The following is a 15527-nucleotide window of genomic DNA, read 5'->3' as shown; positions in this document are numbered from 1 at the left end:
CTCCCTTCAATAATTATACTAATAACACTATTAATATTAATAATAATACTACTATTAATAACACTAATAACACTAATAATCCTAATAGGTTATGGCAAATAATAATAACTATCATGGAAATGTAATCATGGGAATTGTAGTCCCCAAAGAAAACTCCCATCAATAATAACAGTAATAACACTAATAATAACACTAATAACACTAATAATCCTATTAGGTTATGACAAATAATAATAATAATAATAATCATGGAAAAGTAATCATGGGAATTGTAGTCCCCAAAAAAACTCCCATCAATAATAACACTAATAACACAAATAATAACACTAATAACACTAATAATAACACTAATAACACTAACAATAACACTAATAACACTAATAATCCTATTAGGTTATGACAAATAATAATAATAATAATAATCATGGAAAAGTAATCATGGGAATTGTAGTCCCCAAAAAAACTCCCATCAATAATAACACTAATAACACAAATAATAACACTAATAACACTAATAATAACACTAATAACACTAACAATAACACTAATAACACTAATAATCCTATTAGGTTATGACAAATAATAATAATAATAATAATCATGGAAAAGTAATCATGGGAATTGTAGTCCTCAAACAAAACTCCCATCCATAATAACACTAATAACACTAATAATAATCCTAATAATCCTAATAATCCTAATAATCCTAATATATCCTAATATAAATATCCTAATATAATGGGATATAATATCCTAATGTAATAGATATATCCTAATATAATATAAATATCCTAATATAATTGGATATAATATCCTAATATAATATATATATCCTAATATAATATCCTAATATAATTATATTAGGATATTATATATCCTAATATAATTAGGATATATAGTTTCCTAATATAATATCCTAATATAATATAAATATCCTAATATAATGGGATATAATATCCTAATATAATATAATATAAATATCCTAATATAATGGGATATAATATCCTAATATAATATATATATCTTAATATAATGGGATATAATATATATATATCCTAATATAATATATATATCCTAATATAATATCCTAATATAATATAAATATCCTTATATAATGGGATATAAAATCTTAATATCCTAATATAATATAAATATCCTAATATAATGGGATATAATATCCTAATATAATATAATATCCTAATATAAATATCCTAATATAATGGGATATAATATCCTAATATAATATATATATCTTAATATAATGGGATATAATATATATATATCCTAATATAATATATATATCCTAATATAATATCCTAATATAATATAAATATCCTAATATAATGGGATATAATATCCTAATATAATATAATATCCTAATATAATATAAATATCCTAATATAATGGGATATAATATCCTAATATAATATATATATCTTAATATAATGGGATATAATATATATATATCCTAATATAATATCCTAATATAATATAAATATCCTTATATAATGGGATATAATATCCTAATATAATATATATATCCTCATATAATATCCTAATATAATATAAATATCGTAATATAATGATAATAATCATGGAAAACTAATAATGGGAATCTAACCTTTTTCCTTTCCTTCATTCCCCCTGCTCTGGATTATCGGTTAATTAATTACCCCGACTGATAACGAAGTTTACTAATTAACCGAGGGCCAAGCCAGGGCTAAAGTCCTTTATTCTCGGACTCCAAAATCCACATTTTTCCACCCAAATCGGACGTCTCTTTTTCTCTCTTTCGTGGGGAAAATGGAGAAATTGGTGATTTTCGCCTTTTCGGCGCTGGTCCTGGGTTCGAATCTCGGAGGAATAGAAGCTGTGGAAGTGGAGAGGGTGAGGTTTAATAATAATATTAATATTAATATTAATATTAATATTAATATTAATATTAATATTAATATTAATAATAATATTAATATTAATAATAGTAATAATAATAATAATAATAATAATAATAATAGATCGGAAGAATCTTAATAATAATAGATCAGAGGTGGAAGGGAGGGGGAAGGAAGGAAGGGCTAACAACAGTAATAATAATGATTAATAATACCTTTATTAACACTATTATTAGTATTCGTAATAATAATAATAATAATAATAATAATAATAATTATAATAGATCGGAAGAATCTTAATAATAATAATAATAATAATAATAGATCGGAAGAATCTTAATAATAATAGATCAGAGGTGGAAGGGAGGGGAAGGAAGGAAGGGCTAACAACAGTAATAATAATGATTAATAATACCTTTATTAACACTATTATTAGTATTCGTAATAATAATAATAATAATAATTATAATAATAATAGATGGGAAGAATCTTAATAATAATAGATCAGAGGGGGAAGGGAGGGGGAAGGAAGGAAGGGCTAACAACAGTAATAATAATGATTAATAATACCTTTATTAACACTATTATTAGTATTCGTAATAATAATAATAATAATTATAATAATAATAATAATAGATCGGAAGAATCTTCATAATAATAGATCAGAGGTGGAAGGGAGGGGGAAGGAGGGAAGGGCTAACAACGGTAATAATAATGATTAATAATACCTTTATTAACACTATTATTAGTATTCGTAATAATAATAATAATAATAATAATAGATCGGAAGAATCTTAATAATAATAGATCAGAGGTGGGAGGGAGGGGGAAGGAAGGAAGGGCTAACAACAGTAATAATAATGATTAATAATACCTTTATTAACACTATTATTAGTATTCGTAATAATAATAATAATAATAATAATAATAATAATAATTATAATAGATCGGAAGAATCTTAATAATAATAATAATAATTATAATAGATCGGAATAATCTTAATAATAATAGATCAGAGGTGGAAGGGAGGGGGAAGGAAGGAAGGGCTAACAACAGTAATAATAATGATTAATAATACCTTTATTAACACTATTATTAGTATTCGTAATAATAATAATAATAACAATATTAATAGTATTAATAATATAATAGTATTAATGTGCGGAACTGCCCGAGACTTGGGGGGCAGGAGGTGGGAGGGAGGGGGAAGAAAGGAAGAGCTGGCTAATATTAATATTATTAATAATAATAAGAAATAATTCATGATATTAAGAATTAATAATAATAGTATTAATAATGATAATAATAGTATTAATAATGATAATAATGGTAGATCAGAAGAATCTTGATCTGCGGAACTGCCCGAGACTTGAGGTGGAAGGGAGGGGGAAGAAAGGAAGGGCTAATAATAGTAATAATAATGATTAATATTAATATTAATAGTAATAATAATAATAGTAATAATAATAATAGATCAGAGGAATCTTGATCTGCGGAACTGCCCGAGACTTGGGGGGCAGGAGGTAGAAGGGAAGGGGAAGAAAGGAAGGGCTAATAACAGGAATAATAATGATTAGCAATACCATTATTAACACTATTATTAGTATTAATAATAATAATAATAATAATAGATCAGAAGAATCTTGATCTGCGGAACTGCCCGAGACTTGGAGGGCAGGGGTGGGAAGGGAGGGGGAAGAAAGGAAGGGCTAATAACAGTAATAATAATGATTAATAATAATATTAATAGTATTAATAATAATAATAATAATAATAATAATAATAATAGATCGGAAGAATCTGGATCTGCGGAACTGCCCGAGACTTGGAGGGCAGGGGTGGGAAGGGAGGGGAAAGAAAGGAAGGGCTAATAACAGTAATAATAATGATTAATAATTATATTAATAGTATTATTATTATTATTATTATTATTATTAATAGATCGGAAGAATCTTGATCTGCGGAACTGCCCGAGACTTGGGGGGCAGGAGGTGGGAGGGAGGTGGAAGAAAGGAAGAGCTGGCTAATATTGATATTATTATTAATAATAATTAATAACAATAACTAAACTAACAACAACAACAACAATTAATAATAATAATAATAATAATAATAATAATAATATCTAGCCCTAAAATGGATTGAGGGTTGCCTGAGACTTGGAGGGCAGGGGTGGGAAGGGAGGGGAAGAAGGGAAGGGCTAATAATAGTAATAATAATGATTAATAATAATATTAGTAGTATTAATAATATAATAATATAATAGTATTAATGTGCGGAACTGCCCGAGACTTGGGGGCAGGAGGTGGGAGGGAGGGGGAAGAAAGGAAGAGCTGGCTAATATTAATATTAATAATAATAAGTATTGTTATTAATAACAACTAACAATAATAATTAATAAGGGTGGAAGGACGGGCTGGCTAATAATAATAATAATGATTAATAATAGTATTAATAATATTAATAATATTAAAAGATCGGAAGAAGCTGGATTTGTATCAGCCTCTAGCCCTAGTACAGGGTGATTTAATTATGTATTTTATTTTATTTTATTAATAAATTTAATTTTCTTTTCTTTTATTATGTATTTTCTTTTCTTTTATTATTCAGTCTTATTTTCTTTTATTATTATTTTCTTTTCTTTTATTATTCAATTTTATTTTCTTTTATTTTCTTTTATTATTCAATTTTCTTTTCTTTTATTTTATTATTCAATTTTCTTTTATTTTCTTTTATTATGTCTTATCTTTTATTTTATTATTCAATTTTATTTTATTTTCTTTTATTATGTATTTTCTTTTATTTTATTATTCAATTTTATTTTATTTTATTTTATTATATCTTATCTTTTCTTTTATTATTCAATTTTATTTTCTTTTATTTTATTATGTATTTTATTTTATTATTCAATTTTATTTTATTTTATTTTATTATGTCTTATCTTTTCTTTTATTATTCAATTTTATTTTATTTTATTTTATTATGTATTTTATTTTATTTTATTATTCAATTTTATTTTATTTTATTTTATCTTTTCTTTTATTATTCAATTTTATTTTCTTTTATTTTATCTTTTCTTTTATTATTCAATTTTATTTTATTTTATTTTATTATGTATTTTATTTTATTTTATTATTCAATTTTATTTTATTTTATTCTATTTTATTTTGTTCTGGTGGCTCTATTCGGATTTCTCCACCTGGAATAATCTGATTTTACCCCTCATTTTCAGCTCTATGGCAAATGGTACGAGGTGGCCCTGGGTTCGACCTGCCGCTGGGTCCAGGCCAATCGCGGACGCTTCACCGCCGGGACTCTGGTTCTCGGTCCGGGGAAAGGTCCAGGGGAACTGACCGCCACCAGCACCCGGCTCAGGTGGGACATTTCAAGACTGAAATATTGAAATTCAAATATTTCAATATTAAAATTTAATCTCAAAATGTGAAAGATTAAAATTTAAATATTGAAAGATCACCATTTAAATATTCATATCAAAATGTTAAAGATTAAAATTTAAATATTGAAATATCACCATTTCAATATTCATATCAAAAGGTTCAATATTAAAATTGAAATATTGGAATATCACCATTTAAATATTCATATCAAAAGGTTCAATATTAAAATTTAAATATTGAAATATCACAATTTAAATATCCATATCAAAATGTTAAAGATTAAAATTTAAATATTGAAAGATCACAATTTAAATATTCATATCAAAAGGTTAAAGATTAAAATTGAAATATTGAAAGATCACCATTTAAATATTCATATCAAAAGGTTAAAGATTAAAATTTAAATATTGAAATATCACCATTTAAATATTCATATCAAAATGTTAAAGATTGAAATTTAAATATTGAAATATCACCATTTAAATATTCATATCAAAATGTTAAATATTGAAATTTAAATATTGAAAGATCACAATTTCAATATTCATATCAAAAGGTTAAAGATTAAAATTTAAATATTGAAAGATCACAATTTAAATATTAATATCAAAATGTTAAATATTGAAATTTAAATATTGAAATATCACAATTTAAATATTAATATCAAAAGGTTAAATATTAAAATTTAAATATTGAAAGATCACAATTTAAATATTCATATCAAAAGGTTAAATATTAAAATTTAAATATTGAAATATCACCATTTAAATATTCATATCAAAAGGTTCAATATTAAAATTGAAATATTGGAATATCACAATTTAAATATTCATATCAAAATGTTAAATATTGAAATTTAAATATTGAAAGATCACAATTTAAATATTCATATCAAAAGGTTCAATATTAAAATTTAAATATTGAAATATCACAATTTAAATATTCATATCAAAATGTTAAAGATTAAAATTTAAATATTGAAAGATCACAATTTCAATATTCATATCAAAAGGTTAAATATTGAAATTTAAATATTGAAAGATCACAATTTAAATATTCATATCAAAATGTTAAATATTGAAATTTAAATATTGAAATATCACAATTTAAATATTCATATCAAAATGTTAAAGATTGAAATTTAAATATTGAAAGATCACAATTTCAATATTCATATCAAAAGGTTAAATATTAAAATTTAAATATTGAAATATCACAATTTCAATATTCATATCAAAAGGTTCAATATTAAAATTTAAATATGGAAATATCACCATTTAAATATTCATATCAAAAGGTTCAATATTAAAATTTAAATATTGAAATATCACAATTTAAATATTAATATCAAAAGGTTAAATATTAAAATTTAAATATTGAAAGATCACAATTTAAATATTAATATCAAAAGGTTAAATATTAAAATTTAAATATTGAAATATCACAATTTAAATATCCATATCAAAATGTTAAATATTGAAATTTAAATATTGAAATATCACAATTTAAATATCCATATCAAAATGTTAAAGATTAAAATTTAAATATTGAAAGATCACAATTTAAATATTCATATCAAAAGGTTAAAGATTAAAATTGAAATATTGAAATATCACAATTTCAATATTAATATCAAAATGTTAAATATTAAAATTTAAATATTGAAATATCACAATTTCAATATTTAAATATTAATATTTAAATTTTATTTTGTTTTGTTTGGATGTAAATATTAATATTTACATTTTATTTTATTTAAATGTAAATATTAATATTTAAATTTTAAAATTTAAATATTTAAAGTTTAATATGAATATTAATGTGAAATATTCATATATGTAATTTTAAATATAATTTGAAATTTAAAATTTAAAATATTTATTTGTATTTTAATTAAATTTAAATATTAGAATATTAAAATTTGAATATTAGAATTTAAATGCATAAATATTAAAATTTAAATGTTTGAATTTTCAAATTGTAAATATTTTAATATTCAAAATTTAAATATTTTAATATTCAAAATGTAAATGCATAAATATTAAAATTTAAATCTTTGAATTTTCAAATTGTAAATATTTGAATATTCAAAATTTAAATATTTTAATATTCAAAATGTAAATGCATAAATATTAAAATTTAAATGTTTGAATTTTCAAATTGTAAATATTTGAATATTCAAAATTTAAATATTTTAATATTCAAAATGTAAATGCATAAATATTAAAATTTAAATGTTTGAATTTTCAAATTGTAAATATTTGAATATTCAAAATTTAAATATTTTAATATTCAAAATGTAAATGCATAAATATTAAAATTTAAATGTTTGAATTTTCAAATTGTAAATATTTGAATATTCCAAATTTAAATGTTTGAATATTGAAATTTAAAATTTAAACAAATAATTTTAATATTTATAAATTATTCAAATGATTTATATGATTTTTCACAGGCAAGGGGCGTGCCGGGAATACACCCAGGACTACCAGAAGGGCGCCGAAGAAGGAAGGTTCAAATTCCAAAACGCAAGTAGGTGCCTTTCTAGGCCCCAAATCTCCTTTTTTTCTCTCTCCTTCCTTTCTAATCGTCTCACACATTGTTCTTCCATGAGTAAAGCCTTTGAACCCTCAATTAAATCCAATGTGTATATATCCAATTTTTCTCTCTCCCTCCTCTGTTATTATCATCATCATCATCATAAATTTCGTTGTCCCTTATTATTATTATTATTATTATTATTATTATCCTGTATTCATCCCACAAATTCTTCCTCCATGAATAAAGCCTTTGCTCCTCTATAATATATTATTATTATTATTATTATTATTATCCACATGAATAAAGCCTATGCTCCTCTAAAATATATTATTCTTATTATTATCCTCATGAATAAAGCCTATGCTCCTCTATAATAATAATATATTATTATTATTATTATTATTATTATTATCAATCATCATCATCATCATATTATTATTATTATTATTATCCTGTATTCATCCCACAAATTCTTCATGAATAAAGCCTTTGCTCCTCTATAATATATTATTATTATTATTATTATTATTATTATTATCCTGTATTCATCCCACAAATTCTTCCTCCATGAATAAAGCCTTTGCTCCTCTATAATATATTATTATTATTATTATTATCCACATGAATAAAGCCTTTGCTCCTCTAAAATATATTCTTATTCTTATTCTTATCCTCATGAATAAAGCCTTTGCTCCTCTATAATAATAATAATAATATATTATTATTATTATTATTATTATTATTATCATCAATCATCATCATCATCATCATCATCATATTATTATTATTATTATTATTATCCTGTATTCATCCCACAAATTCTTCCTCCATGAATAAAGCCTTTGCTCCTCTATAATATATTATTATTATTATTATTATTATTATTATCCACATGAATAAAGCCTTTGCTCCTCTATAATAATAATATATTATTATTATTATTATCATCATCAATCATCATCATCATCTTATTATTATTATTATTATTATCCTGTATTCATCCCACAAATTCTTCCTCCATGAATAAAGCCTTTGCTCCTCTATAATATATTATTATTATTATTATTATCCACATGAATAAAGCCTTTGCTCCTCTATAATAATAATATATTATTATTATTATTATCATCATCAATCATCATCATCTTATTATTATTATTATTATTATTATTATTATTATTATTATCCTGTATTCATCCCACAAATTCTTCCTCCATGAATAAAGCCTTTGCTCCTCTATAATATATTATTATTATTATTATTATTATTATTATTATTATCCACATGAATAAAGCCTTTGCTCCTCTATAATAATAATATATTATTATTATTATCATCATCAATCATCATCTTCTTCTTCTTCTTATTATTATTATTATCCTGTATTCATCCCACAAATTCTTCCTCCATGAATAAAGCCTTTGCTCCTCTATAATATATTATTATTATTATTATTATTATTATTATCCACATGAATAAAGCCTTTGCTCCTCTATAATAATAATATATTATTATTATTATCATCATCAATCATCATCATCTTCTTCTTCTTATTATTATTATTATCCTGTATTCATCCCACAAATTCTTCCTCCATGAATAAAGCCTTTGCTCCTCTATAATATATTATTATTATTATTATTATTATTATTAGGGTGGAAGGCGCACGGCGAGATTTACGTGGCGCACGCCGACCCCAACGAATTCGCCATCTTGGTCACGGAGAAGAACAGCAGCCACGGGCTCAGCACCAGCGCCAGGCTCTATGGTGCGTCCAAATCCGGGGGAACTCCCCGCCACTTGGAAATCTAGCTCCTCTTTATTTCGACCGGGGAACTCCACGCAACACCTGAAGGACCTGGAGAGGTCCCTTCCCTCTCTATGGTCCCCTAATACCCGCCTGGAGGACCTGGAGGGGTCCCTTCCCTCTCTATGATTCCCTAATAACCGCCTGGAGGACCTGGAGGGGTCCCTTATCTCTCTATGATCCCCTAACAACCACCTGGAGGACCCGGAGGGGTCCCTTCCCTCTCTATGATCCCCTAACAACCACCTGGAGGACCCGGAGGGGTCCCTTCCCTCTCTATGATCCCCTAACAACCGCCTGGAGGACCTGGAGGGGTCCCTTCCCTCTCTATGATCCCTTCCCTCTCTATGATCCCCTAACAACCGCCTGGAGGACCTGGAGGGGTCCTTTCCCTCTCTATGATCCCTTCCCTCTCTATGATCCCCTAACAACCGCCTGGAGGACCTGGAGGAGTCCCTTCCCTCTCTATGATCCCTTCCCTCTCTATGATCCCCTAACAACCGCCTGGAGGACCTGGAGGGGTCCCTTCCCTCTCTATGATCCCTTCCCTCTCTATGATCCCCTAACAACCGCCTGGAGGACCTGGAGGGGTCCCTTCCCTCTCTAGGATCCCTTCCCTCTCTATGATCCCCTAACAACCGCCTGGAGGACCTGGAGGGGTCCCTTCCCTCTCTAGGATCCCTTCCCTCTCTATGATCCCCTAACAACCGCCTGGAGGACCTGGAGGGGTCCCTTCCCTCTCTATGATCCCTTCCCTCTCTATGATCCCCTGACAACCGCCTGGAGGACCTGGAGGGGTCCCTTCCCTCTCTAGGATCCCTTCCCCTCTATGATCCCTTCCCTCTCTATGATCCCCTAACAACCGCCGGGAGGACCTGGAGGGGTCCCTTCCCTCTCTAGGATCCCTTCCCTCTCTATGATCCCCTAACAACCGCCTGGAGGACCTGGAGGGGTCCCTTCCCTCTCTATGATCCCTTCCCTCTCTATGATCCCCTGACAACCGCCTGGAGGACCTGGAGGGGTCCCTTCCCTCTCTATGATCCCTTCCCTCTCTATGATCCCCTAACAACCGCCTGGAGGACCTGGAGGGGTCCCTTCCCTCTCTATGATCCCTTCCCTCTCTATGATCCCCTAACAACCGCCTGGAGGACCTGGAGGGGTCCCTTCCCTCTCTATGATCCCTTCCCTCTCTATGATCCCCTAACAACCGCCTGGAGGACCTGGAGGGGTCCCTTCCCTCTCTATGATCCCTTCCCTCTCTATGATCCCCTAACAACCGTCTGGAGGACCTGGAGGGGTCCCTTCCCTCTCTATGATCCCTTCCCTCTCTATGATCCCCTAACAACCGCCTGGAGGACCTGGAGGGGTCCCTTCCCTCTCTAGGATCCCTTCCCTCTCTATGATCCCCTAACAACCGCCGGGAGGACCTGGAGGGGTCCCTTCCCTCTCTATGGTCCCTTCCCTCTCTATGATCCCCTAACAACCGCCTGGAGGACCTGGAGGGGTCCCTTCCCTCTCTATGATCCCTTCCCTCTCTATGATCCCCTAACAACCGCCTGGAGGACCTGGAGGGGTCCCTTCCCTCTCTAGGATCCCTTCCCTCTCTATGATCCCTTCCCTCTCTATGACCCGTGTCTCTCCTGGCAGGACGGACCCCGGTGTTGAGGGAGGACCTGGTGGAGGACTTCCGGCGGCGGGCCCTGGCACTGGGGATCCCAGAGGAGGCCATCTTTCTCCTGAGCAACCAAGGCGAGTTGCGGGGCGGGTTCGAATTTCACCGATTTGCACACTTCTCGCACCCGTGTTGCACGTTCGCACGTTTTTGACACCAATGTTGCACGTTCGCATGTTTCTGACACTCATGTTGCACATTCGAACATTTCTGACACCCATGTTGCACATTCGCATGTTTCTGACACCCATGTTGCACATTTGCATGTTTCTGACACCCATGTTGCACATTCGCATGTTTCTGACACCCATGTTGCACATTCGAACATTTCTGACACCCATGCTGCACATTCGCATGTTTCTGACACCTATGTTGCACATTCGCATGTTTCTGACACCTATGTTGCACATTTGAACATTTCTGACACCCATGTTGCACATTCGCATGTTTCTGACACCCATGTTGCACATTCGCATGTTTCTGACACCCATGTTGCACATTCGAACATTTCTGACACCCATGTTGCACATTCGCATGTTTCTGACACCCATGTGGCACATTCGAACATTTCTGACACCCATGTTGCACATTCGAACATTTCTGACACCCATGTTGCACATTCGAACATTTCTGACACCCATGTTGCACATTCGAACATTTCTGACACCCATGTTGCACATTCGAACATTTCTGACACCCATGTTGCACATTCGCATGTTTCTGACACCCATGTTGCACATTTGAACATTTCTGACACCCATGTTGCACATTCGCATGTTTCTGACATCTATGTTGCACATTCGCATGTTTCTGACACCCATGTTGCACATTCAAACATTTCTGACACCTATGTTGCACATTCGCATGTTTCTGACACCCATGTTGCACATTCGCATGTTTCTGACACCCATGTTGCACATTCGCATGTTTCTGACACCTATGTTGCACATTCGCATGTTTCTGACACCTATGTTGCACATTTGCATGTTTCTGACACCTATGTTGCACATTTGCATGTTTCTGACACCTATGTTGCACATTCGCATGTTTCTGACACCCATGTTGCACATTCGCATGTTTCTGACACCCATGTTGCACATTCGCATGTTTCTGACACCCATGTTGCACATTCGAACATTTCTGACACCCATGTTGCACATTCGCATGTTTCTGACACCTATGTTGCACATTCGCATGTTTCTGACACCCATGTTGCACATTCGAACATTTCTGACACCCATGTTGCACATTCGCATCTTTCTGACACCCATGTTGCACATTCGAACATTTCTGACACCCATGTTGCACATTCGCATGTTTCTGACACCCATGTTGCACATTCGCATGTTTCTGACACCCATGTTGCACATTCGAACATTTCTGACACCCATGTTGCACATTCGCATGTTTCTGACACCTATGTTGCACATTCGCATGTTTCTGACACCCATGTTGCACATTCGAACATTTCTGACACCTATGTTGCACATTTGCATGTTTTTGACACCCATGTTGCACATTCGAACGTTTCTGACACCCATGTTGCACATTCGAACATTTCTGACACCCATGTTGCACATTCGCATGTTTCTGACACCTATGTTGCACATTTGCATGTTTCTGACACCCATGTTGCACATTCGAACATTTCTGACACCCAGGTTGCACATTCGCATGTTTCTGACACCCATGTTGCACATTCGAACATTTCTGACACCAATGTTGCACATTCCCACGTTTCGGACAGCAATGTTTCACACTTCTGACACCGATCTTGTGCACTTCTGACACCCATGTCGCCCCCTTCTGACACCCATGTCGCCCCCTTCTGACACCCATGTCGCCCCCTTCTGACACCCATGTCGCACCCTTCTGACACCCATGTTGCACCCTTCTGTCACCCATGTTGCACATTCGCATGTTTCTGACACCCATGTTGCACATTTGCATGTTTCTGACACCCATGTTGCACATTTGCATGTTTCTGACACTCATGTTGCACATTCGAACATTTCTGACACCAATGTTGCACATTCCCACGTTTCAGACAGCAATGTTTCACACTTCTGACACCGATCTTGTGCACTTCTGACACCCATGTTGCACACTTCTGACACCCATGTTGCCCCCTTCTGACACCCATGTCGCCCCCTTCTGACACCCATGTCGCCCCCTTCTGACACCCATGTTGCACACTCCGTTTCCTTGGCCTATAGATGTGGGAACTGGGTGTTTCCAGGGCCAGAGGCGGCGGGTTCAAATCCCTACTTCTGACACCCATGTTGCACACTTCTGACACCGATGTTGCACCCGGGTTCAAACCACCTCTCTCTTTCCTCAGGCGAGTGCGTCCCACCCAAGGCCGAAGATGCGCCCCAGGTTAGTGACTCCCAAGGGGACCCCCGTTGCACCCTGGGACCCCGGGGTGCCATGGCGACCCCCAAATAATAATAATCATCATCATCCCCACTTCCGACACCCATGTTGCACGTTCCCACGTTTCCATCTCGCACCCATGTTACGTTTTCCAGGAGAGGGTGCGCCGGACCCCCTTGTTTGAGGAAGAAGGCTCGGCCGACGGATTGGCACCCGCCTTCCCGGACGTCAAGGAAGGTGGGTGCTCACTCTGCTTGCTACATTTCCTGAGGCGGGGAGTTCCCCAGGCTCCGCGTTCCTCAGATTCAGATTGCCTGTTCCTTTCCCCGCAAGCAGACAGCCAGCTCCTCAAGGACGGACAGAGAGGCTACAGAGGAAGTGGGAGCCGGAGGAAAAGGAAGTTGGGGAGACGTTCCTAGAGATGAAGTGGGAGCCAGAGGAAGAGGAAGTTGGGGAGATGTTCCTAGAGAGGAAGTAGCAGGCAGAGGAACATCTCCCCAACTTCCTCTTCCTCTGACTCCCACCACTTCATCTCTAGGAACGTCTCCCCAACTTCCTCTTCCTCTGGCTCCCACTTCCTCTGTAGCCTCTCTAGGAACGTCTCCCCAACTTCCTCTTATTCCGCCTCCCACTTCCTCTTCCTCCAGCTCCCACTTCCTCTTCCTCCCGGAGCCTCTCTAGGAACGTCTCCCCAACTTCCTCTTCCTCTGGCTCCCACTTCATCTCTAGGAACGTCTCCCCAACTTCCTTTTCCTCTGGCTCCCACTTCCTCTGTAGCCTCCGACTTCCTCTTCCTCCCGGAGCCTCTCTAGGAACGTCTCCCCAACTTCCTCTCCCCCCGGCTCCCACTTCCTCTCTAGGAACGTCTCCCCAACTTCCTTTTTCTCCGGCTCCCACTTCCTCTGTAGCCTCTCTAGGAACGTCTCCCCACCTTCCTCTTATTCCGCCTCCCACTTCCTCTTCCTCCAGCTCCGACTTCCTCTTCCTCCCGGAGCCTCTCTAGGAACGTCTCCCCAACTTCCTCTTCCTCTGGCTCCCACTTCATCTCTAGGAACGTCTCCCCAACTTCCTTTTCCTCCGGCTCCCACTTCCTCTGTAGCCTCTCTAGGAACGTCTCCCCAACTTCCTCTTATTCCACCTCCCACTTCCTCTTCCTCCAGCTCCGACTTCCTCTTCCTCCCGGAGCCTCTCTAGGAACGTCTCCCCAACTTCCTCTTCCCCCGGCTCCCACTTCATCTCTAGGAACGTCTCCCCAACTTCCTTTTCCTCCGGCTCCCACTTCCTCTGTAGCCTCTCTAGGAACGTCTCCCCAACTTCCTCTTATTCCACCTCCCACTTCCTCTTCCTCCAGCTCCAACTTCCTCTTCCTCCCGGAGCCTCTCTAGGAACCTCTCCCCAACTTCCTCTTCCTCCCACTCCCTCCGATTTCGCATGCTACCTTTCCTGATGCAGGGAGTTCCCCAGACTCTTCCTGCTACTTTTCACCAGACAGGAAGTTCCCCAGATTTCGCACGCTCATTCCCACTTCCACTTCCTCTTCCTCTCCAGCCGACTGCCAGCTGCCCCGGGACGCCGGCCCCTGCCTGGGCGCCGAGTTGCGCTACTTCTACAACGCCAGCGCCCAGTCGTGCCAGAGCTTCCTCTACGGCGGTTGCCTGGGAAACGCCAACCGCTTCCTGTCCGAACGGGCCTGTCTGCAGACGTGCCGGACCGAGGGTGAGACGCTCTAGGAACCTCTCCCCAACTTCCACTTCCTCTCTGCTTCTCTCCAACTTCCTCCCCAACTTCCTCTCCCCAGCTTCCTGTTCCTCCGGCTCCCACTTCCTTTTCCAACGGAGCCG

The 15527-nt window shown here is 34.7% G+C and overlaps 1 protein-coding gene across 1 annotated transcript in view; it reads left to right on the top strand.

Moving 5' to 3' along the window:
• Nucleotides 1–1734: 1734 nt before the first annotated feature.
• The window catches only part of LOC307208419 (protein AMBP-like), a gene marked incomplete at its 3' end in the record, with an annotated part of 18254 nt that continues 4461 nt past the window's right edge, over nucleotides 1735–15527 (top strand). The window contains exons 1-8 of the mRNA XM_079996490.1: nucleotides 1735–1887; nucleotides 5125–5267; nucleotides 7746–7822; nucleotides 9486–9599; nucleotides 11286–11387; nucleotides 13601–13689; nucleotides 13842–13923; nucleotides 15235–15402. Of these exons, the coding sequence (XP_079852616.1) occupies nucleotides 1804–1887; nucleotides 5125–5267; nucleotides 7746–7822; nucleotides 9486–9599; nucleotides 11286–11387; nucleotides 13601–13689; nucleotides 13842–13923; nucleotides 15235–15402 (859 nt within the window). The 5' untranslated portion in view covers nucleotides 1735–1803. The remainder of the gene's footprint in view (nucleotides 1888–5124; nucleotides 5268–7745; nucleotides 7823–9485; nucleotides 9600–11285; nucleotides 11388–13600; nucleotides 13690–13841; nucleotides 13924–15234; nucleotides 15403–15527) is intronic.

This window comes from Podarcis cretensis (genome assembly GCF_951804945.1).
Source record: "Podarcis cretensis genome assembly, contig: SCAFFOLD_27, whole genome shotgun sequence".
NCBI lineage: Eukaryota > Metazoa > Chordata > Lepidosauria > Squamata > Lacertidae > Podarcis > Podarcis cretensis.
The sequence above is the reverse complement of the archived record's forward strand: the minus strand, read 5'-3'. Positions and strand labels throughout refer to the sequence as shown.